At 38.2% G+C, this 24,113-nt stretch overlaps 1 protein-coding gene across 1 annotated transcript; it reads right to left on the bottom strand.

Moving 5' to 3' along the window:
* Window positions 1-13,314: 13,314 nt before the first annotated feature.
* Window positions 13,315-14,466, bottom strand: LOC145076359 (uncharacterized). Its single transcript, XM_079022261.1, has one exon. It carries the CDS (start codon window positions 14,464-14,466, stop codon window positions 13,315-13,317), a length of 1,152 nt encoding a protein of 383 aa, XP_078878387.1.
* Between the last annotated feature and the right edge of the window lie 9,647 nt (window positions 14,467-24,113).

Genomic DNA, 24,113 nt, shown 5'->3' with positions numbered 1-24,113 from the left:
TCGGCCGTCACCCTTTTTGGCTTGTCCGACCACCGAACCGCCACTATGCTATCCCATTGAAGGCGGAATCCTCCCCTAGACGTCGTGGCAGCGAGAGATCGACAAGTGGTCATCTGCGGCGTCGCTATTATCCTTCCCGATGGAGGCCGCCACCCTCTCGCATCTTCTCCTGTATCGCCACCATTCTCCGTCGCCACCACGGTTGTTATCGCGAAAGTCGCCGCTGCCGCTGCCTCTTCGGGGATTCTGCCACCGTCAAACGCCTCAGGTGTGATGTGCGTGCCTCTCGTGCCGCCGCATATATCGTGCATAAGGTGTAGCTGATGGACGACAACCGCGAAGAACCACCATGCCCGCCAGCCATGGTGTGTCACACCCCAAAACCGAGAACGGCAGAAACGTTCTGGGGCGGAGGGCGTCATGTACAGTATCACAACAATGAATAGTAGTAAACAAGCAACAACATCATCCATTGCATTAATAATATAATTTTTAATACAAGTGTGTTCTAACATGTTTAATAGACACTAAAGTATAAATCAAAATGAAAGATGAGTCTTGAACGAGCTCCATCTTCTCTAAACCTTGCATCGGTACCTGTCTATTGTTAACCTGAGGATACAAGTTATTTTGAAAGAGAGTATCAGCTTTAAAGTTGTTGAGATCATAAGTATTTTAGTGTCTTAATTTGTAAGAAGGTATTTGTAAGTTCGTGAAGTGTAAATATGTAAAAGTTTTGAACCTCCTAGAAAACCCTATGTTTCCTACTACAAGTAGCCTTCTACCAAGGCATCCAGTATCTGTGTGTGTCTCTTGTAAGAGTGTATTTTCCCAAATCCGACTATCATTAACCAAAAACATAGCTTTTACATTACCGTGCATCGTGTGAATGTTCACGAAGTGAATGTAATGGGAAAAATATTATAGTATTGTAGTATTGTAATAAGTAACTATTGTTGTACTAACTACCTTAAACCAATTGTAATTTAAAGTACCATGTGATCGGCCTGTATCCTGCTACCGACTCTAGTAAAACGACGATGTAAGACGCCGTAAGAAATGACATTTGGCACCCATAGACTTGTAAGTCCCACTGTAGCGAGCAGCAAGGTGTAGGATAGTCAATCCAGTATAGATCTATACGCAAACTCATACGCTCCCCAATTAAGGAGATTCTGGATACAAAAATGGTCATGGCAGGTAGTGCCATGCCCCGTTTAGTGGCTCACATAACTGCATGAATGTATATGTAATGAATGTGCTAGTTGTATTGTATGTTCTCCCTCTGTCTAGCCTGTATGTATTGTAATGTTCTACGTGTACTAGCTGTATTGTGTGTTCTCTCTCTATCTAGAAAGTATTGAAATGTACTGTGTGTACTAGCTGTATTGTGTGTTCTCTCTCTATCTAGCAAGTATTGAAATGTATTGTGTGTACTAGATGTATTGAGTGTTCTCTCTATCTAGCAAGTATTGAAATGTACTGTGTGTACTAGCTGTATTGTGTGTTCTCTCTATCTAGCAAGTATTGACTCATGAATGAACTGACTCATTGTATGATTCTTTGTTCTAGTAATAGTATTAGTAACTTCCTAAACTACGCCTATTGTAGTTTACTAGTAATATGACTTGTACGTATGAACACGAACGTATAACCTTCCTACCCAAGGGTATTGAACTGATTGATAGAACTTTTATGTCTATATATGTATACATATTATAGAACTAATATTTAGACGACCTTCGGACAGATAACCGATGCCCTAAAGCCACATCACAACGAGGAAAAAGAGATAAAGCGAGCAAGCCTTCCTAAGTCCTTTAAACATTACTTATATAACTATACATACATAGGCATGCATTTGACAATATAAAAGTATAAAAGAAGTTTTGTAAAACCATTGAAAAGTTTAGTAACTAAGTAAGGATGACTTGATGTCAGTTTGTAAAACGATTTGAAAGCAGTTTGTTTGATAAGAACAGTTTAAAGTATAAGGAAACCTTTGTTTGAAACACAATTGTAACAGAGTTTGAAAAGAAACATTCAGTATGTAAGACAGTTTGATAAAGAGTTTTAAACAAGTAAAAACGTTTTGGAAAGCCATTTGAAGTGATCTGTCTGGTAAAATAGCTAAAAGAGTAGTAAATCCATTTGTATGCTACATATTAATCACATGTGATTGATATAATAACTAGCATGATTCAACTTGTATCCCCCCATAAAAGCATTTAAAAACATTTAAAATATTGATTAAGGGGGTATGAACTCACCTGCAGTGAGCGGATCGGATGGAAGTGTCGGACAAGTGCTTGGTGTCAAGTGAAGACTTAGACACACACAATGATCCTAATAACATATGAAGACATATGTATATATAATTAGTGATTATAACACTAATTAAACATGTATAAACATCCTAATGCGAGGAAAACACTTTGGTCAAAGTGTTAGGAGGCTAATGGGTTGCATCTAAGGAGTGTACGGTCTCACTATGGAGTTTACACTTCAAATGGTCACCCTATATGTGTTTACGGTTGAGGGACCATTTGCCCCATGAGTTTATGACTAATCGAGTCAAGAGGTGGGGATACTTTCTAATCGATTGATTCTCGCGCTCCCAAGTGAATTTAGGTCCCTGGTTGGCATTCCAGCGAACCTTCACTAATGGGATGCGGCGTTGCTTCGTCCGCTTGATCTCTTGGTCGATGGTCAGTATGGTCCTTCCACAAAGGCGAGGCTCTCGTTGTTCCCGATCTCGTCGAGTGGGATTACGAGAGTCTTGACGGAAATGTACGTTTTCAAGTTCAAGACGTGAAGGGTAAAATGTACGTTACTGAGTTCACGGTGTAGGTTGGGTTTATGAGTTGTAGGGCTGATTCAACTAAGAATCTCGGAGGTCCTAACTCTCTTGGATTTAGCTCTCCACGCTTTCCGAAGCGTATCAAGCCTTCCTAAAGTGAGACTTCCCAAAAGGATTTGGTCTCTCACTTGGAATTCCAAGGTTTCTTTTTCTTGCTTCTCTTCCCAGTCAAGGGCCACTGCCTTCTGAGTCAAAGTCGTAAGAGGTTTTGTAATTCGCGAGGAGTTCCGAATGAACTTATGACAGTAGGTCAGCGAGACCTAGAATTTGGCGAATTACGTAAGCGTCTTCAGTGCTGACAAAATCTCAATGATTTTGATTTTTGGAAGGGTCCTCAAGAATTCCCACATCACTGGTAATGTGAGAATCGAATTGATTCAAGTTGTATGATAATGTCGGAATCATATGGGAACTAAAGACATTAGATTTGAACATAAGGCGTTACAGACAAAACACAACAGTGCAACCTTTAACAGAGTTATAGTACTTTAGATTTACTACAAGACTATTGCTGCGAACAAGGTATACTACAAAAGAAAAGTATACACAGCACGAGGGTCCCTTTACTGACGGGATCTCGCAAAAGATAAGACTTTAGTTGCACTAGTTTTAAACAGTATATAAGTCTGTTACAACGAAACATCTTAATTTCATTAACGTGGGTCCGGAGTAGTCTCTCCTGCGACAGTGATCCTTAGTATTCTGCCGTCTGCGCCGGAGTTATTTGTTATTGGACAATCCTTCTTGAAGTGCCCTATCTCACCGCATTGGTGACATGCCTGGCTAGTACTAGCATTGGTGATAGGAGTGAGGTGTCGAGTCAGAGTTATGTGAACACGGGTGTTTTCTTTTTTCATCCATTTTGAAAATTTCCTTTTATGGGGTCCGGTTTTACCACCATCATCGCAAGCCTGGTTGACTCTGATGTCAGGGGTTTGAGTGATGGGTCGTACCAGTGCTCCACAGCTACAAGCATGGTGCCCTAGTTTTAGGCAATTACAAGATTGCATTTCATGGAAAGCCCCATTATGATGGGAGCTACACTTATCACACTTCGGCAGTTTTCCCTCGTATGGTCTGATCGGTACTGGGAATGCAGGGGTTGCCACTTGTTGCTGTTTCATGGCAAGTCTTTGGGATCGCTTGCGTTCCTTCTGGGCTCGACGCTTTTGTTTCCTGTTCTCTGTTTTTCGGCTTGGTGAGCCTGCGACTGTTATCATTTGATGACTTCCTGGATTGATACTACTATTGGGGTGGTTAACTCCTTTGTCAGCATCGCTTGTGTTGATAGCGCTGTGGTTTGCAAAGATAGCTGCCACGGCAGCCGTCACGGCAGTCGTGACTGCAACTTGGAAAGTTGCGGTGTCCATAGGAAAGGCAGGGGTTTCATTGTTCGGCTGACTATTTCCGGATGACGACATGATTCTGTTACATGAAAAGAAAGGGAGTTCGTGAGCTATTATGGTTGAACCTAGATGAATTTCGATCGCTCAAGTAAAGAGTAAGAGTATGTTCTCGAAGGTTTGATCTACATCCCTATGATGCAGTCCTAGTACGGAATAGAAGTATGTTTGCAAAGGTTTGACCTACATCCCTATGATGCAGTCCTTGTAAAGAGTAGAAGTATGTTTGCGAAGGTTTGACCTACATGCCTATGATGCAGTCCTAGTAAAGAGTAGAAGTAAGTTTGTAGAATGGTCTCAAGACGTTTTGTCGTTCAAGCCGAGGTATTATTGGTTGGTGGATAATATGATCCAACCTTTGAAAGAGACTTGAAAATGATTCCGAAGTTAAATTACTATAGTCCAATGACTTAACTAAAGCAAGTTTCTGATAAACTCCAACGATAGCATGATGAATGGTAATTGAACAAAGAGTGACACGAAAGTTAGCCGACTGTCAATATCATCGATGTTTAAGATGTGACAAGTTCGGGGAAAATTGACCTTGTAGTAGGTCTTACATCACATCTGGAGTAGAAAAGTCCTTGACAGCATAAAGGCCTAACTAAAAGTACTTACAGTACAAGTTAGTTACACAGAAAAATGTCACATAGGACATAGACAGGAACACGGTTCTTTAAAAACAAGGAAGGAAAGTAAAGCATTTCCTACTGGCGACGGTCACCCCTATGGTGTGCCCTTAGTTCAGCTAGTTGACGTTCCATATCAAGCAGGTATCTTTCGTACACCCTCTGACGTACTCGGAGCTTTATGACTTCGGCTCGGGTTTCAGCTAGTGCTTGTAGTAGGGTCTCATGGTTTCTCTCAGATCTCTCCTGAATGTGTTCAAGGCGATTGGTGCGGATGGTATGCATTCCTGCATTGGCATCAACCTTTGCGATACGATGAAGAGCTATCCCGCCCTGAATCTCGTTTCGGGAAACTCTACGGATCATGATTAGTAGAACTCTGTCTGCTGAGCTCCCTTCGTTTATGTTGTAGAAGCTTCGGTTTCCATTAAACGGCATAGGTTGATCTTGCTCTTCGCTCCATGTCTCCAAGCATTCTACCCAAGGAGGCGTCGGGCCATGAAAAGTCGGACGAGGGTTAGGATTTGGAATGGGAGCTACCGGAGGTAGGTTCTCAACCTCGGGCTCGAAGTTATCATTATCCGAAAGGTCTTCAGCATGGTGATCATTCAAAGGGATTGGATGATCATTCTCGAGTTCTTCTCCAAACCATCCAACATTGCCTTCATTCGGAAGGTACGGGTTGCCGTAGGGATGGAGTCCAGCCATGTTATCTACGCGAGAATTGGGGTAAGAAAATAATTATTAGACGAACTATCTAGATAATTATAAGAAAATCTTTATTAGTTACATCACTATTTGTAAAGTGCATACCGATTATATGTAATCAAACAGGATAGGCCTTCGAATAAGTGACCTTAACTCCAAATTCACGAGGAACAGGGGTAAAGCAAAATTTCACAGATTCTGAGTCTATATCATCCTAGTTTCATATAACCTTAATGTATCCAATTAGCAACTATTGACCTAGTAATGAAGATCCTCTTTTTCTTTAGTTCTCAAGTAAGTATTTATAGTAACACCAAATACCCCTATGGTATTTCATTGTGGTAGTGTTGGTAAGTTTTTAGACTTGTTGACACATCACAACCATTCTTGGGCATGTGCTAATCACTCCTCGGACCAGCATAGTTGATCAGGCTATGCCACTCCGAAGACTGACCATACATCCCCGAGCTTACCTGTGATATTCAACTATTGTAATACTTTTGTTCTTGTCATTGTGACACGGATTTTAGTATGAATGCAGGCACGTATACTTTGTTAAATATTTTATTATTTAAAAGTATAAACTCTTGGTCATAGTATTTTTTTAATCCCATTGTATTTATAGTTAGTATATCTTTTATGGGTTGATATACTTAATTCACTATAAACATTGCTCTGATACCAATCTGTCACACCCCAAAACCGAGAACGGCAGAAACGTTCTGGGGCGGAGGACGTCATGTACAGTATCACAACAATGAATAGTAGTAAACAAGCAACAACATCATCCATTGCATTAATAATATAATTTTTAATACAAGTGTGTTCTAACATGTTTAATAGACACTAAAGTATAAATCAAAATGAAAGATGAGTCTTGAACGAGCTCCATCTTCTCTAAACCTTGCATCGGTACCTGTCTATTGTTAACCTGAGGATACAAGTTATTTTGAAAGAGAGTATCAGCTTTAAAGTTGTTGAGATCATAAGTATTTTAGTGTCTTAATTTGTAAGAAGGTATTTGTAAGTTTGTGAAGTGTAAATATGTAAAAGTTTTGAACCTCCTAGAAAACCCTATGTTTCCTACTACAAGTAGCCTTCTACCAAGGCATCCAGTATCTGTGTGTGTCTCTTGTAAGAGTGTATTTTCCCAAATCCGACTATCATTAACCAAAAACATAGCTTTTACATTACCGTGCATCGTGTGAATGTAATGGGAAAAATATTATAGTACTGTAGTATTGTAATAAATAACTACTGTTGTACTAACTACCTTAAACCAATTGTAATTTAAAGTACCATGTGATCGGCCTGTATCCTGCTACCGACTCTAGTAAAACGACGATGTAAGACGCCGTAAGAAATGACATTTGGCACCCGTAGACTTGCAAGTCCCACTGTAGCGAGCAGCAAGGTGTAGGATAGTCAATCCAGTATAGATCTATACGCAAACTCATACGCTCCCCAATTAAGGAGATTCTGGATACAAAAACGGTCATGGCAGGTAGTGCCATGCCCCGTTTAGTGGCTCACATAACTGCATGAATGTATATGTAATGAATGTGCTAGCTGTATTGTATGTTCTCCCTCTGTCTAGCCTGTATGTATTGTAATGTTCTACGTGTATTAGCTGTATTGTGTGTTCTCTCTCTATCTAGAAAGTATTGAAATGTACTATGTGTACTAGCTGTATTGTGTGTTCTCTCTCTATCTAGCAAGTATTGAAATGTACTGTGTGTACTAGCTGTATTGAGTGTTCTCTCTATCTAGCAAGTATTGAAATGTACTGTGTGTACTAGCTGTATTGTGTGTTCTCTCTATCTAGCAAGTATTGACTCATGAATGAACTGACTCATTGTATGATTCTTTGTTCTAGTAATAGTATTAGTAACTTCCTAAACTACGCCTATTGTAGTTTACTAGTAATATGACTTGTACGTATGAACACGAACGTATAACCTTCCTACCCAAGGGTATTGAACTGATTGATAGAACTTTTATGTCTATATATGTATACATATTATAGAACTAATATTTAGACGACCTTCGGACAGATAACCGATGCCCTAAAGCCACATCACAACGAGGAAAAAGAGATAAAGCGAGCAAGCCTTCCTAAGTCCTTTAAACATTACTTATATAACTATACATACATAGGCATGCATTTGACAATATAAAAGTATAAAAGAAGTTTTGTAAAACCATTGAAAAGTTTAGTAACTAAGTAAGGATGACTTGATGTCAGTTTGTAAAACGATTTGAAAGCAGTTTGTTTGATAAGAACAGTTTAAAGTATAAGGAAACCTTTGTTTGAAACACAATTGTAACAGAGTTTGAAAAGAAACATTCAGTATGTAAGACAGTTTGATAAAGAGTTTTAAACAAGTAAAAACGTTTTGGAAAGCCATTTGAAGTGATCTGTCTGGTAAAATAGCTAAAAGAGTAGTAAATCCATTTGTATGCTACATATTAATCACATGTGATTGATATAATAACTAGCATGATTCAACTTGTATCCCCCCATAAAAGCATTTAAAAACATTTAAAATATTGATTAAGGGGGTATGAACTCACCTGCAGTGAGCGGATCGGATGGAAGTGTCGGACAAGTGCTTGGTGTCAAGTGAAGACTTAGACACACACAATGATCCTAATAACATATGAAGACATATGTATATATAATTAGTGATTATAACACTAATTAAACATGTATAAACATCCTAATGTGAGGAAAACACTTTGGTCAAAGTGTTAGGAGGCTATTGGGTTGCATCTAAGGAGTGTACGGTCTCACTATGGAGTTTACACTTCAAATGGTCACCCTTTATGTGTTTACGGTTGAGGGACCATTTCCCCCATGAGTTTATGGCCGTAACCTCATGGGAATGGTATCATTGAGTGCTCAAAGGTCTTAAACTACTCAAGGAATTATGCTAGACTCGAATCAAGGGCTTAGGAAGTGATTAGGGCTCAAAATGGCCGTTCTTTGGAGTTTACGGTCCTTGGACCACTCCTTGGGGAGTTTACGGTCGTAAACACAGGAGTTTACGGCCGTAAACTCATGTTTTCCCCTTCCTTTTGTGTTTTGGTGTTACTAGTTCATGCATGCAAGGTTCTAGCCTCCTGTCCAAGCATTAGAAGGTGTTTAGGGGAATCAAAACACTCTTTGGGGGTGTTTATGGTTTTGGGAGATTCCCAAACCGTAAACTCATGTTCATGGGGTTTTTTTTTTGGTGTTTTTCAAGTGCTAAGCTCATCAAGGGAAGGATCTATGCTAGTTTCTAAGGCTTAGAAGGGACTAGGGCACACTTTGGCACCCATTTTAGGGTTTACGGTCCAAGAACATCATGGACCGTAAACACCTTGTTCTTGGTGTTTCATGGATGATTTCTTGATATATGGAAGTATAACAAGCCTTAACATACTCTAGGATAGAAGTACTTACAATTTGGACGAAAGCTTTGAAGATCCTTGGGAGAGAAATCGGGTTTTCTCTAGTTGAAATGGAAGAAAATGAAGGAAAAATGGCTAAGTGCCATGTATATAGTCATTAGGGTTTACGGTCCAAATGCCATTTGAGCCGTAAACTCTAAACTCTTGGAGTTTTTCGAACTTTATTGATGCACAACAACTCTAGGGCATCCTCTCTCCCGATATCTCCTAAAGTGCTAATCCTAAATTACTCAAACTTATTCAAAAGCTTTGAAAATTAGCAGAAACTGTTCTGACTTCTGTTGAAGTGAAGGGTTGTACATAATAGAAAATTTCGGGTTGTCACATGGTGGCTGCCATTTCTTCATTGCCGCCACTAGCCACCGTGCGAGGTGGTTGTGTGGGTGTTTCACTTTGTGTTTAGGTGGGCGGTTGTATCTCCACTAGTAGTCATGTGTTGGGTGTTTTGTATAGCATGAAAAGCAAGACACAGCATCACCACCACCATAGGGTGGTGGCTGCCGCGATGCACCACCGCCGGCCACCATTCGGTGGCTGTGTGTGTGTGTGTTTACTTTGCTTAGTGTAGTGTGTGTATGCGTTTATTGTTAGTATCTTCTTTGTAAATTGTAAAATGCAATAATGAAAGGAAATTCCACCACCTTAGTCTAATGGTCTCCAATTGACCCAATAAAACCCTAATGGGCTTAATGACATTCTAGTGGGCTTGATAGGCCCACTATAGCCCTAAATAACCTAAAAGTCCAACAAATTAATAAATGGGCTAGTATTTGGGTTGGAAACCCTGAGTAGGGTTTGGAAAACCCTAATGCCAATAAAATCCTAATTTTGAGAATCATTGGAACACTTACACGGGAATTATTTAATAACCTAAAATAATAATTAATAATCATTTGCAACTAGCTTAAGGCAATAGTGGACTTAATGGATTAAGTCCTTAATGGGTTAATTAAGAAACACTTAACCCTAATCATCATTTCATGTGAAAAGCCCTAATCTCACTCGGGCCTTGAATTGGGACTTCCTATCGGGCTTTTGCGATTAGACTATTGGTGGGGCATCCAAGAACAAGTTAGTGGACCAAAGTAATTAGATGGGCTTTAGGATAAGGCCCATGTGAGGAGTTGGGCCCAATTTGGAAAATTAGGCCATAAATGAGCCATAACTGGACCTTTATGATTATGTGATAATGGGCCATGGGAATTGGATTGGAATAATTGGATGGTCCTTAAGGAAAGACCATGTAGTGGTCTGGGCCCAATTTGGAAAATTGGTCCATATGTTGGGCTTTGGCCCATGATTTGACCTTTGGGCTTTTATAGTGTGAGTTGAACCTTGGGCTTGTAACCCGATTATTAATTGGGTATTGTTTGATGTTGACAGTGCTGGAATCTGTCAACCAGCAGCTGGAGTTGTATCTGCGGGACTTCAGCAGTGCCAGGTGAGTTATCCTCACTATACTAAGGGGTCTAAGGCACCAAGGACGGCCCATTGGATGTATTATCCTAGCAGTGTTAGATGTTGATCATGAGTTAGTATTGCATGCTAGTGATGTATGCCAGTTAATATGCTAGTTTGGTAGGTCTGTAGGACTACCTGTGATATTGTCTGATTTCCTGTATGTGTATTTATCTATTACATGTCGACATGTTATGTGGGATGGGTTGAGGTTGTACTGCTCCATGCGGTAGCCAACAAACCCTAGAGTATTCCAGATATGAGCTGAGGGCCCGGTAGGCATTCCAGACTCGCACTGAGGGCCCACGGGGTAATCCAGCTTGTAAAGTTGTGGACCCATTGCATGTTGTTCAGTTGTTATGATATGTTATTTGTTCATGTGTTATTGGACTGTATGTATATCGGTATTTTGGGGGTACCTCACTAAGCCTTCGAGCTTACATTTATTGATTATTGTTTCAGGTGGAGCAGATGGCTGCAGGAAGGCAAAGGCGTGATCGTACAACTCCTCATTTTCATGGGTTTTATGATTTGATTATGAGGATATTCTGATGTTTAAACTATTTTGAAACCAAACTATAATAACTTAACGGTTCTTAAATGTATTAAGATTTTTTAAATTTGCTTCAATTTTATGGGTGTTACAGTAATTCCAATCTATAAGCGACTTTTCCCACCCTTTCTATCACCCTAAATGGTCCATAATATTTTGTTGTCAATTTTTGGAACACCCTTTTGTTTACAGATTGTTGTTGGTAGGGCTATAATTTCAAATAAACCCAATCCCCTAATGCAAAGACCCTCTCACTTTGGTGTTTATCTGCATGGAATTTCATTCGTTGTTGAGCTTTTGTCAAATTTTCCTTGAGTAGCCGGATGGTGGCCTCTCTAGCTTTCAGTGTAGCGTCTACAGACTGATTAGCTGAGTCCTTAGGATGGTAATGAATGTAGTTGGGGGTGACTGACCAAAAAGAGCTTCATTCGGCGACATACCCAGGCTGGAGATATGATACGTGCTATACCAAAAATGAGCTAAAGGGAGCCACTTGGCCCACGATGTGGGAGTATCTAAGTTAAAACACCTCAAATATGTCTCTAAGCATCTATTCAAAACCTCCGTTTGACCGTCAGACTCTGGATGGTATTCAGTAGAGTAGGTTAAGGTCGTCTGATGTGCTTTAAATAATTCCTTCCAAAAGTTACTTAAGTAGATTGGATCTCTATCAGATATAACCTTCGTTGGCATACCATATAATTTTGACACTTGTTCCATAAATACTTGAGCTACCATCGTGGCGGTATATGGGTGCTTCAAGGCCATAAAATGACTGAATTTGCTTAGTTTATCCACAACCACAAGTATTGTAGTGTTGCACAAAGACTTGGGCAAACCTTCAATGAAGTCTAGAGAAATGACCTACCAAAATCTATTGGGTATCTCAATCGGTTGAAGCAGCCCTGAATATGCCGACGTGTCATTTGCATTGTTGGGAAACATGGCATTCCCTTACAAAAGATCTTACATCAGCTTGCATTCCCTTCCAATAGACTGCATTTGAAAGCCTTTGTGTTGTTGCGTGGACTCCAGAATGACCCCCAAACGCGCTTGAATGAAAGAATGTAATGAGGTCCTGTTTAAGTATCTTATCATCCCCCACAACCAACATTCCTTTCTTCATGAGTGACCCATTAACCATGGAGTACTTGCTCCAAATAGTCGAACCATCTTTGAGTGCATCAATTATTCCTTGTAGTTTTCCATCTGTATAGACACTTTCACGAATTTTATCTTGCCATCCCGAGAAAATGTTTGATATTGCCATACAAGTGATTGGCGGCAAAGGAGTCGATCTTCTTGAAAAAGCATCTGCTACCACGTTTTCCTTTCCCTTTTGGTATTGCACAGAGTACTGTAGGCCCATGATTTTGCTTAACCATTTCTGCAAGGTAGGATTGCACTCCTTTTGCTCAAGTGTATGCTTTAACGCTTGGTGATCCGTCTTAATAACAAAGGGTCTGCCTAACAAATATCCCTTCCACCTTTGGATGGCTGCTAATATAGCTAGTAATTCCCTTTCATATGTGGCCAACATTAAATGTTTAGGGCCCAAGGCCTTGCTGAAAAAGGCAATAGGGTGATTATTTTGAATTAACACCGCTCCTATACCCACACCCAAAGCATCTATCTCGATGATAAATGGTTTGTCAAAGTTAGGTAAGGCCAACACCGGAGTAGAAGTCATAGCTTGCTTTAATTCATGAAAATCTTCATCGGCATCTTGACCCCAAATAAAACACCACTTTTTAAGCAAATTCGTTAGAGGTTTTGCTATCTTTCCGTAATTCCTTACGAACCGCCTATAGTATCCAGTAAGACCCAAAAATCCGCTCAACTCTTTAATATTTTTTGGTTTTGGCCAAGTCACCGTATCTTCAATCTTTTTTGGGTCCGCTTTAACTCCATCAACACTAATCACGTGGCCTAAATAGTCCACTTGCCGGCTGCCAAAAGAGCATTTCGAAAATGTGGCGAATAAGGATTGTTGTCTCAGAATGTCAAGCACCATACCCAAATGTTGTAAGTGTTCCTCCCAACTCTGACTGTAAACGAGGATGTCGTCAAAAAAAACTAAGAAAAACTTCCTTAAATGTGGTTTGAAGATTGAATTCATTAAATTTTTAATGTTGTCGGGGCATTTGAGTGGCCAAAAGGCATAATGACAAACTCATATAACCCCTCATGAGTCCTAAAAGCAGTTTTTTTAATATATGTTTCCCTCATCCTTATTTGATGGTAGCCGCTTCACAAGTCTAGCTTCGAAAAATAGCAAGCTCCATGCAATTCATCAATAACCTCTTCAACAATAGGTATAGGGAATTGATTCTTTACTGTGAGATGGTTGAGTTTTCTATAATCAACACAGAACCTCCAATTGCCATCCTTCTTTCTTACCAAAACCACCGGTGAAGCAAACTCGCTATGACTTGGTCTGATCACACCAAAATTTAACATCTCTTGTATCAACTCTTCAATTATAGTTTTTTGTAGGGCCACATATTTATATGCTTTTAAATTAACTAGAGTGCCTCCCTCCTTTAATGTGATACCATGATCTAGTTGCCTGGTGGGTGGCAAGGACTTCGGGTTTGCAAACACATCTTCAAAAGCATTCAACAACGATTCCATCTCACGTCTCATAGGTTCAGTGTCGTCAACAGCTTCTAACTTGATGGACCATAATTGAGATGGTCCCTCGATGGACTCGAAAAGGTATGCTTGATCTTGATCCCACTCCCCCTGAAGCTTCTTACCAGTAGAATTCCCCAAACAACCTTTATGTGCCCCTCCCAACCGAATAGTTCGGTTCTCGCTTTGAAATTCCATAAATAACTCCTTGAAGTTACATGTTATATCCCCAAGTGTTGCTAGCCATTGAACTCCTAATACAACCCCAAATCCTCCAATCGGCATGGCTAGGAAATCCCCCTTGAATAACACTCCATAGGTACACCATGATACTTCTTTACAGACATAATGAATAGACAATTTAAATCCATCGGCTACCGACACATTACGGGGTTTAGTGGGTGTAAGCTTGAGACCGAGCCTTTTATCCCACACCAAGTCTACGAAATTGTTGGTACTACCACTGTCAATAAGCATCAATAGAGATTGTTTCTTCACTATACCCCATACTTGAAGAGTCTGGGGACCCAAAAAACCCAGTAGAGCATGAATGGAAATTGTAGTTTCCCTTGTCACACCTTCGTTTATTTCGGTATCAGCCAAATCATGGACCCCTTCTTCGTCAATAAAGTTCTCTTGCTCTTCCGGACAAATAAGCATAAAGAGCCTACTGTTGCACTTATGCCTTGGTGTGTATCTTTCGTTGCAGTAAAAACATTGATTATTCTTCCTTCGTTCTTCAAGTTCCTTTTTAGATAGTTGTCTCATCGGTGATCCCTTATAATGGGTGTTAGAATGGAAGTTGTGTGTATTTTTAGGAACAGACCTAGGTATGGTTGAGTTATGGTTATCATTTCTTCGTCACCAGACTATACCCCAGGCCCCTCTCCATCCAAGAAGTCAGATGGGTTTTCACCTGCTCCTTTCACCCCCTTTTTCCCTTGCGCTATGACCAGAGCGTTAACCGTGGTTGTCAATTCATCCAGACTTGCCTGAATCGCCTGCAATGTTGCTTCTTGACTCTCAAGAGTTTAGCATATGATGCAAAAATAAAAAAAGAAACAAAATAAAGCAAAGGACTCAAAAAGACTCGTAACAGGCGTCTTCATTCCCATTAATATATATACGTACAGATACATCAAGTATGCCTTATACACAGGAACTAACCTTAATTCTAGGAACATAGTATTGACTAAGCTAATATACAATATATTATATTTACATATAATAAACAAAAACCTTTGTAAATAGCAATTCATATTTTTCAAAACTTTGTTTTAAACTTTGTCATCATGAAACCACCATCTTGTCTCTTTAGGAGATCTACCATTTTTTCTATAGTCCTTCACATACCTTAGATGAATGTGTGTTATCCCAATAACTTAGATGAATGTGTGCAGGTTCTCTCAAATATAAGGAATTAAAAAAATCAATAAAAAACTAAACATAAATAAAAAAAAAATGCAAAATATGGACCACATAAGTTCAGAAACAAGAACATTTTAAAAGTTAAAAAGTGATAAAACACTAAAAAGTTAGCAACAAAATGTAAGTTATATAAAAGCTATTATGAAATTTCCTTTGTTGTTCTTCCACTACTTCTACACGCTTCCTTTCCTGTTTACAAATCAGAATAATTACACAAATATCTTACTACAACACTACTTTCATGTTGTGTTGAATCAATAGGGCATTTATGTCTTTTGCACAAACTAGAGATCAAGACCCGAGTTTCTGTCCCGCTTAATTCACCTTTTTGGTTGGAACATATATTGTAAATATGTTGCTACAAGCACTAATTTCATGTTGTGGTTGTTACATGGGATGGGAACATTTCTAGGGATATTTTGAATCAAAAGGGCATTTACATCTTTTGTACAAAACAACATATCAATACCTGAGTTTCTGTCCCACTTGATTTAACTTTTTGAGTGGGAAAAATATTGCAATTTTTATATGGTTAATATTTCTAAGGATATTTTTTGTTATGATGATGAGAAGGGCATTAACGTCTTTTGTCCCACCTTTCTACTTGGGACAAAAAATTGCTACTTTTGTCCCATTGACATGAGTCTCGATCAAGTCCAATGTTTTCAAGGGCATTTACTGTCTTTTTTTTTAGACGAGTGGAAAGCAAGTCTCTGGCCCCACTTGTTCCACATTTTTTGTTTGACAAAAGATATGCATTTTTCCCCATTGAATATGAAATTTTCAATGAAGTTGAATCCGGATGAATTAATAAGTTTAGGTTGAGAAAATGCATGATTCATAGGTATGTGGTTTTATTGTTAAATTAAATATTATAATATATATATATATATATATATATATATATATATATATATATATATATATATATATATTTAGTAACAAATAAAACAATGAACATTTTTATTTACTTGTTCAAATAGAAAGCTTAGATGAAACCGAGATGGGAAGTGGGGTTATGGTAAATGTGGGATGTGTTTTCTTTTATTCAAAATTAAAAGAAAAAAGAATAACAAATATATATATATATATATATATATATATATATATATATAAAGAAAAAAAACAAGTTAAAATAGTTATGAAGTTTCATTCTGTAGCAAAGTGGCAACATAATTCAATTCCGTATAAATTTTTGTAACAAAGGAACTATGGATTTTTCCACCATTGCAAAATAACTATGTAAATTAGTTTTATAGCAAATTTCCGTCGCATAATAGCAATGGGATTTCATTCCATAGGAAAATAACTATGGAATTTGTTTCGTAACTAAATTTCATAGCAAAATAGTTATAGAATATCATTTTGTAGCAAAACAGCAATGAAATTTAGTTTCGTGTTAATTTCCATAGCAGAATAGCTATGAAATTTCACTTCGTAGCAAAATAGCTACGAAATTCATTTCCGTAACTAAATTGCGTAGCAAAATAGCTATGGAATATCATTCTTGTGACAACCCGAAATTTCCATTCTGTACGAACGTTATCAAGTCAATAGAAGTTAGACCAGTTGCAGTGAATTTCAGAATTTTTCGAATAAGTTTGAGAATTTCAGGGTTTACATTTAAGGAGATATCAGGAGAGTTGATGCACATGGGTTTGTGCAACTCGGTTATTTCAAAACTTTATAATATTAGAGTTCATTTCTGGAATAATAATATTTTTTGCCAAAAATCCCAGGACTATATATATGATTCTTAACCAAACTATTTCATTAGTTACATTTCCAACTAGAGAAAAGCCATTTTCTCTCTCACGGATCTTCGGGTTTTCATCCCAAATTGTGAGTACCTCTCTCTAGTTGTATTATATGGCTTATAATTTGCTTAATAACATAGATTTCATAGCAAAACATCAAGATTCGAGAGTTTACCGCCCAAGAACACTTGGGGAGTAAACTCTTTTATAAGGATAAATTGATGCCTAGTCCCTTCCCTTTGTTAAGTAACGACCTTAGACTTGTATATAGGTGTATTTAAGACTAGAAATCATCCATTAACACCAAGATTTAGGTGTTCACGGCCCAAGAAGTTCTTGGACCGTGAACTCCAAACTCAAAGGCCAAAGAGTGCCTTAATCACTCCTAAAGCCTTGGAACAATAGCCTTGATTTACTTCTAGTTAGTTAGGGACTTTAAAACATCAAAAACCCATCCCCATGGGAGATTACGGCCATAATCTCTAAGGGAAATGGTCCCAGGGCCGTGAACTCATCAAAGGAGTTTCTATAAGTCCTAAACTCTTCCAAGGATTAAACCACCAAGTAGAATTGCTTCTAGGGATCATGTAACACTTCAAAACACAAAATGTCATTAAGGTTAGGAGCTTACGGCCATAAACTCAAGGGTTTACGACCGTAAACTCCTTGTGTGGGGTTTATTGAAGAGTAAACTCATGTATAGGGTCCTTTGGAACCCTAAACCCATTAGCCTTGTCCCACGACAACCTAGATGCAACCCTTAGGACTTATAACACTTATACAAAGTGTTTTCATGTTCAAGATTGTCCCAACTTAAATTATTAGTTATAATTTGGCTAATTAGTTATATAAATGTTCATTATATGATAACTAGGCTCGTGCGTGTGTACAAGTCTCCATTTGCCACCTAGCACCGTATCTGCAAGTGAGTTCATACCCCTTAACTAACCTTTGAAATACTTTTAAATGTTTTAAATGCTTTAATGAGGGGAATATAAGTTGAATACTTATAGTTATTACATCAATCACATGTGATTAATAACTACAAAACCAATGATTTTATTACTGTTCAAACTGTTTATCAAACTGTTTTACTGCAAACTGCTTTACAAACTCTTTTACTTATCAAATACTTTTACTTAAACTTTGTTATACTTATTATAAATTGCATGCCCGTATATGTATAGTTATATAAGCAATGTTTAAAAGGCTTTGGAAGGCCGTCCGCCGTATTTCCTTTTCGCGCTTGTGATGTGGTCGGGTGGGATATCGGGTAGCCGTCCGAAGGTCGTTTCAATATTAATTATATATCATGTGTACATATATAGTCATAAAAGTTCTTCCATATTCATGCGTACTAGTTACATCATTAGTAAGTTACCATCGGGGTAGCACAGGATCATACATATACCATTGCTAGATCAATGAGTCAGTTCATTCATGAGTCAGTACTTATTACTATGAGAACATATACATTACATTACTATGAGAACATATACAACTCTACTAGAAGAAGAACATATACAACTATACTAGAAAGAGAACATATACAACGATACTAGAACGAGTAACAATACATTACATATACATGAATACATTGAAAAAATTATGATCCACTGTATCGGAGCATGCCTTAAATGTCATGGCCCGAGTTGTAGCCAGAGTCTCTTGGAGGGAGAGCGTGAGTTTGCGTATAGATCTATACTGGATTGACTATCCTACACCTTGCTGCTAGCTACAGCCGGACCTGCAGGTCTACGGGTGCCAAACGTCGTACCTTTTTACGACCTACATTTGTCGTTGTTACCTAGTCGATAGTATGGTACAATTAATCACATGATACCTTAATATAAATCCGGTTTAAGGTAGTTAGTACAGCAGTAGTTCCTATAATACAACACTACAGTACTACAATAATTTACCCTTTACATACATTTAGTGATCTTTTCACTTAAACATTAATGTACAAACTATATTTTGTTAATGATAGTTACAATTGGGAAAATTACACACTTTTACAATACACGAACATACAAAACAGTTACGCCTTGGTAGAAGGGTACTTTTAATAGAAAATATAGGTTTTTCTGAGAGATTCAAACTTTTACAAACACTTACAAACATTCATATACTTTTATCACCAATGTTTACAAACTCATACTTAAAACCACGTTCAAACGTTTTAATACAAACACCGACACTAAAATACTTATGAACTCACCAGCTTAATGCTGATAAACTCTTTCAAAATAACTTGTATTCTCAGGTCGTCAGTAAACAGGTACTGAGGCCAGCTTTTGAGAAGATGGAGCGCATCCAAGACTCATCTTATTATTTTGATTCATTTTTTGGTGTCTATAACTGTTCAGAACACGCTTGTATTAAAATTATATATATTTAATGCAATGGATGATGTTGTTTGCTTATTTACTGTTATACTGTGTTGTGATACTTTACATGACGTCCTCCGTCCCAGAACGTTTCCGCCGTTCTCGGTTTTAGGGTGTGACAATTCTGTAGCAAAATAGCGACGAAATTTAGTTTCATAGTAGTTTCCATAGCATGATAGCAATGAAATTTCACTTTGTAGCAAAACAACTACGGAATTCGTTTTTGTAACTAAAATCCGTAGCAAAATAGCTATGGAATATCATTTTGTAGCAAAATAGCTACATCATTTAGTTTCATAGTAATTTCCATAGCAAAATAGCTATGTATTTAAATTCATAGCAAATTCGGTAGCAGATCGACTAACTACGGATTACAATTCCGTAACAAAATTTCGTAATTAGTTCTAAGTTTGCAACGGAATTTTATTTCGTAGAAATTTATGTAATGAAAAATCTACGGAAAATCATTTCGTAACATATTCCGTAGCAAAATAGCTATGGAATATGATTTTGTAGCACTTTTCCGTAGCTAAATCGAAATTTTCTTATAGTGTTGGTATAGTATTATTACCCTTGGTCACAACTTATATATGATTGTCTTATTATATATTATTAGAAAAATTCTATTCACAACACTAAGAAATCATCATTTTCTATGAAAATAGGAAAAGTAACACTGCACATGTCTACGTCAACCCTCCTACGGAAGCATCCTCTTTGATCCGAAGGTATTACGTAACGTACTATATATGTATATATATATATATATATATATATATATATATATATATATATATATATATATATATATCAATTTGTTATGAAACAATTTACAATAATGGTATAAATACAAATGCATTCCTTGGAAATATAAATGTTTTTCCAACATTCAAAAATAAATTTCCACATCAACCATATGTGATTATCATAACATGTGATTAAATACAAGAAACTTACTATTGAGTAAAAAAAAATATGAATTTACTCACATATGGTGTTGGTGGTTATTGATGGGTTTGAGCTAAAAGAACATCCTATGTGCTCATGCAAACCCTAATGCTTGGATCTAGGTTTCTCTATTGTACATGCAATTCATCCAAGACTTTCTAACCCTAGATCTAGTGTATATAATCGAAATTGACATAAGAAAACAGATCTAGATGCTTACCTTGTTGTTGATTGAAGATCTTGAAGCCTTGAGAACTTTAGCACCTCAAGTGTTGTGCCTCTAATGAATCACAAACACCAATAGCAATTGGAGGAAACAATAGAGAGATGGGAGAGGAGAATTTCGGCTCTAGGACTTCTAGGATTCAAGTTGCCAAAATTCCCATGCCTAGGGGTCCTATATATACGTGTAGGAATTAGGGTTTCAATGGTTATCCTTATCAGATTACTTAGCCACCAAGCAGCCCAAGGATAATTCTACAATCCTTATTATGGACGAATTCTTAAGGCTTTATCCCTAGAATTTGTCCACACTATCTAATAAGGTTTCCTTGCCCAACTTTGTAACTATCACATAATTACAGTTCAGCCCCTTAAGTTCATTTAACTTCTTTTGATCACAAAACTAATTCTTAATTAATTATTGACCAATGTTAATTAAACAAATATGATTTCTATTTTAATATATTAGTCTTATAATATATTAATAAACCATAATCACCTCTTTCTATATTATTCCTCCAGTCAAGTTGCTTTAGTGAAGGCAATCCAAAAGGACCATGCACAACCAGGTCAAGTACATACCAAATATAGTTATGGACTTAGACACTAATCCAACAGTGTCCCACTTGGATAAGTCTAATAACTATAAATGCAAATGCACCTTCTGAACCCGATTAGCAATCGCAGTTCTCAAAACTCTCGATCTTATCAATAACTTGTCCTTCAGATAAGGGGTTGTATAATCCTCTGTTCTAGATATCGTGCGGGCAATTACATGGAACATAGTCATACTTATTGTCCAACAATTTGTTTCGCGATCTCTGATTCATTTGACATAGAACTTAATTGAACACATCAATTAAGTCCTGACCGGGCCTGGCACATAAGTCAAATCAAATCATCGAGGGGCCCTGATATCGCTTTTACCCTCTTAGGATAAAAGGAACAGATAAACTTCGACTTATATGCATTTACTATCCACTAATCAAATCATACATAACAATGCGTTTTATAACATCAAGTCACTAATGCGTTTACGCATTACCAATGCACAACCAATTAGCAAACAATAAACCATATATCTAGGTTTGAAGAACATATGATATTATCGTCTTGCGATCACTCGTGATAAATTCCATGAAGTGATTCCAGCAAGCGTGAGTTTATTCCAATGCTCAAATCAAGTTCATAAGTACTCATGAACGTTGTAGCAAACTTTTGCTATGTCTAATACTCTTCAGACAATCTACACACCAATTCATGACAGTCTTCATTCATACCTACTCTCAACATATGAACGATTGTGGATCGTTCGAATAATCTTATTATTCAGGAAGTCAAAACATGAAAAAAATGAAACAATAGGTAAACAATTAACATAAGAGAGTAACATTACTAATAAATAATACTCTTTTATTTAATCATCGAATGTTAATTATAATTTATCTATTACACAGTTCTAAACTATCTAATCTAAACTAATATCGTCCTTCAGTTCGATGCTCCTAGCATGCTGCAAGTGCTTAAACCTGCTCAGTCCCTTCGTAAGCGGATATGCTGGGTTATCCTCTGACGATACCCTATTCACTACGAGGAGTCCTTCTTCCACCCGATGTCGAATAAAATGATATTTTCTGTCGATATGTTGAGATCTGCCATGATCCCTCAATTCCATGGTCAAGGCAACCGCACCTTCATTATCACAAAAAATTTCCATAGGCTCTTGTATTGTTGGCACAACTCCAAGGTCTCCAATGAAGTTCTTCAACCATATTGCATCCTTTGATGCTTCGCTCGCTGCAATGAAGCTACGGTCTCCTGCTTGGAACTTTTCCAAGTCACTGCTCTTCCATTTAAGGTAAAGACCCAGCCTGACTACGAACGGTAGGTGTCCCTGTTGGTCTGAAAACTGGCGTCATTGTACCCTCGCACCTTTAAGTCATCACTCCCACCGAGGACTAGAAACCATTCCTTGGTCCTTTGAAGGTACTTAAGAATATTCTTGACTGCGGTCCAATGCGCTTTGCCAGGGTTCCCTTGATATTTGCTGACCATGCTCAAAGCGAAGGCTACATCAGGGTGAGTACAAGTCATAGCATACATGATCGAGCCAACTGCGGAAGTGTAAGGTACTCGGCTCATTTTTGCTATTTCAACTTCGGTACTCGGACTTTGAGTCTTACGCAATTTGGCATTACTTTGGATTGGTAACTCTCCCTTCTTTGAATTCTCCATACTAAAACGTTTTAGTACCTTGTTCAAGTAAGTATTCTGACTAAGTCCTGTTAGTATCTTACTTCTGTTTCTCATTATCCTTATTCCCAGAATATAGGCAGCCTCTCCGAGGTCCTTCATAGCGAAGCACTCCCCAAGCCAGTACGTTACTTCCTGCAGCGTCGGGATGTCGTTTCCTATGAGTAGTATGTCATCGGCATACAATACGAGGAAGCTTACTATACTCCCACTAGCTTTGACATATACACATGATTCATATTCGCTTCGCAGAAAACCAAACTCTTTGACTTTCTCATTAAAACAAAGATTCCATCTGCGAGACGCTTGCTCGAGTCTATAAATGGACTTCTCTAGCTTACACACTCTATTGAGATGCTTCGCATTGACAAAACCCTCTAACAGAGCCATGTAAACATCCTCAGCCAACTTCCCATTAAGGATAGCGGTTTTGAAATCCATTTACAAAATTTCATTGTCATGAAATGCAGTAATGGCCAGCATCACCCTACTAGACTTTATCTTTGCAACTGGCGAGAAGGTTTCATCATATTCAACTATAGGAGTTTGAGTAAAACCCTTTGCGACCAATTGCGCCTTATAAGTGTGCACATTCCCATCCATGTCGGTCTTCTTCTTCAAGATCTATTTGCACCCGACCATCTTACGACCTAGTACATTTTCAACCAAAATCCAAACTTGGTTGTCATACATGGACTGAATCTCGCTGTCCATGGCCTCTTTCCACTTCGCAGACTCGGGGCCTGCCATGGCTTCCTTATAACTGTTAGGTTCGTCCAAATTCACTAATGTACAATCACTAGTGTACGTATCCCCTTCTGTAGTAATATGAAAACCGTAAAACTGGGGTTGAGCCCTAACACTTTTGGAACGTCTAAGAGGTAAGGACTCGTCAATCGGTTCCACCGGAGTTTCCTCCTCGGGTTAAGTGCCAGCGTTAGAGGTTTCTTCATCGCTCGATTCTTGAATCTCTTCAAGATCGATTTGCCTCCCACTGTCCCCTTGGCTTATGAGTTCTTTTTCTCAGAAAACTCCTCTCCTCGCAACAAAGACATCATTGTCACTCGGTCTATAGAAGAGATATACAAAGGACTTCTGCGGGTAGCCGATGAAAATACATCGCTCACTACGAGGTTCGACCTTGTCGTGAGTCTCTCGTCTTACGAAATCCTCGTAACCCCAAACCTTGATATGTGCCAACGAGGGAGCTTTCCCTATCCACATCTTGTGAGGTGTTCTGGCAACCTTCTTTGTAGGGACTAAGTTAAAGATATGGGCAGCAGTCTCTAAGGCATACCCCCAGAATGAGATAGGTAGTGAAGCACGACTCATCATGCAACGAGCCATATCTAGCAAGGTTCGATTACGCTTCTCAGCTGCACCATTCAACTGTGGTGTCCTAGGTGGCGTCAATTGC

This window comes from Lactuca serriola, chromosome 9 (genome assembly GCF_051521515.1).
Source record: "Lactuca serriola cultivar US96UC23 chromosome 9, Lser_US96UC23_V15, whole genome shotgun sequence".
Lineage (NCBI taxonomy): Eukaryota > Viridiplantae > Streptophyta > Magnoliopsida > Asterales > Asteraceae > Lactuca > Lactuca serriola.
Note: the sequence above shows the minus strand (reverse complement) of the source record. Positions and strands in the feature narration are given on the sequence as shown.

Coding starts and splice junctions, on each gene's coding strand:
- LOC145076359 (XM_079022261.1), bottom strand. CDS start 14,466: ATGAGACAACTATCTAAAAAGGAACTTGAAGAACGAAGGAAGAATAAT.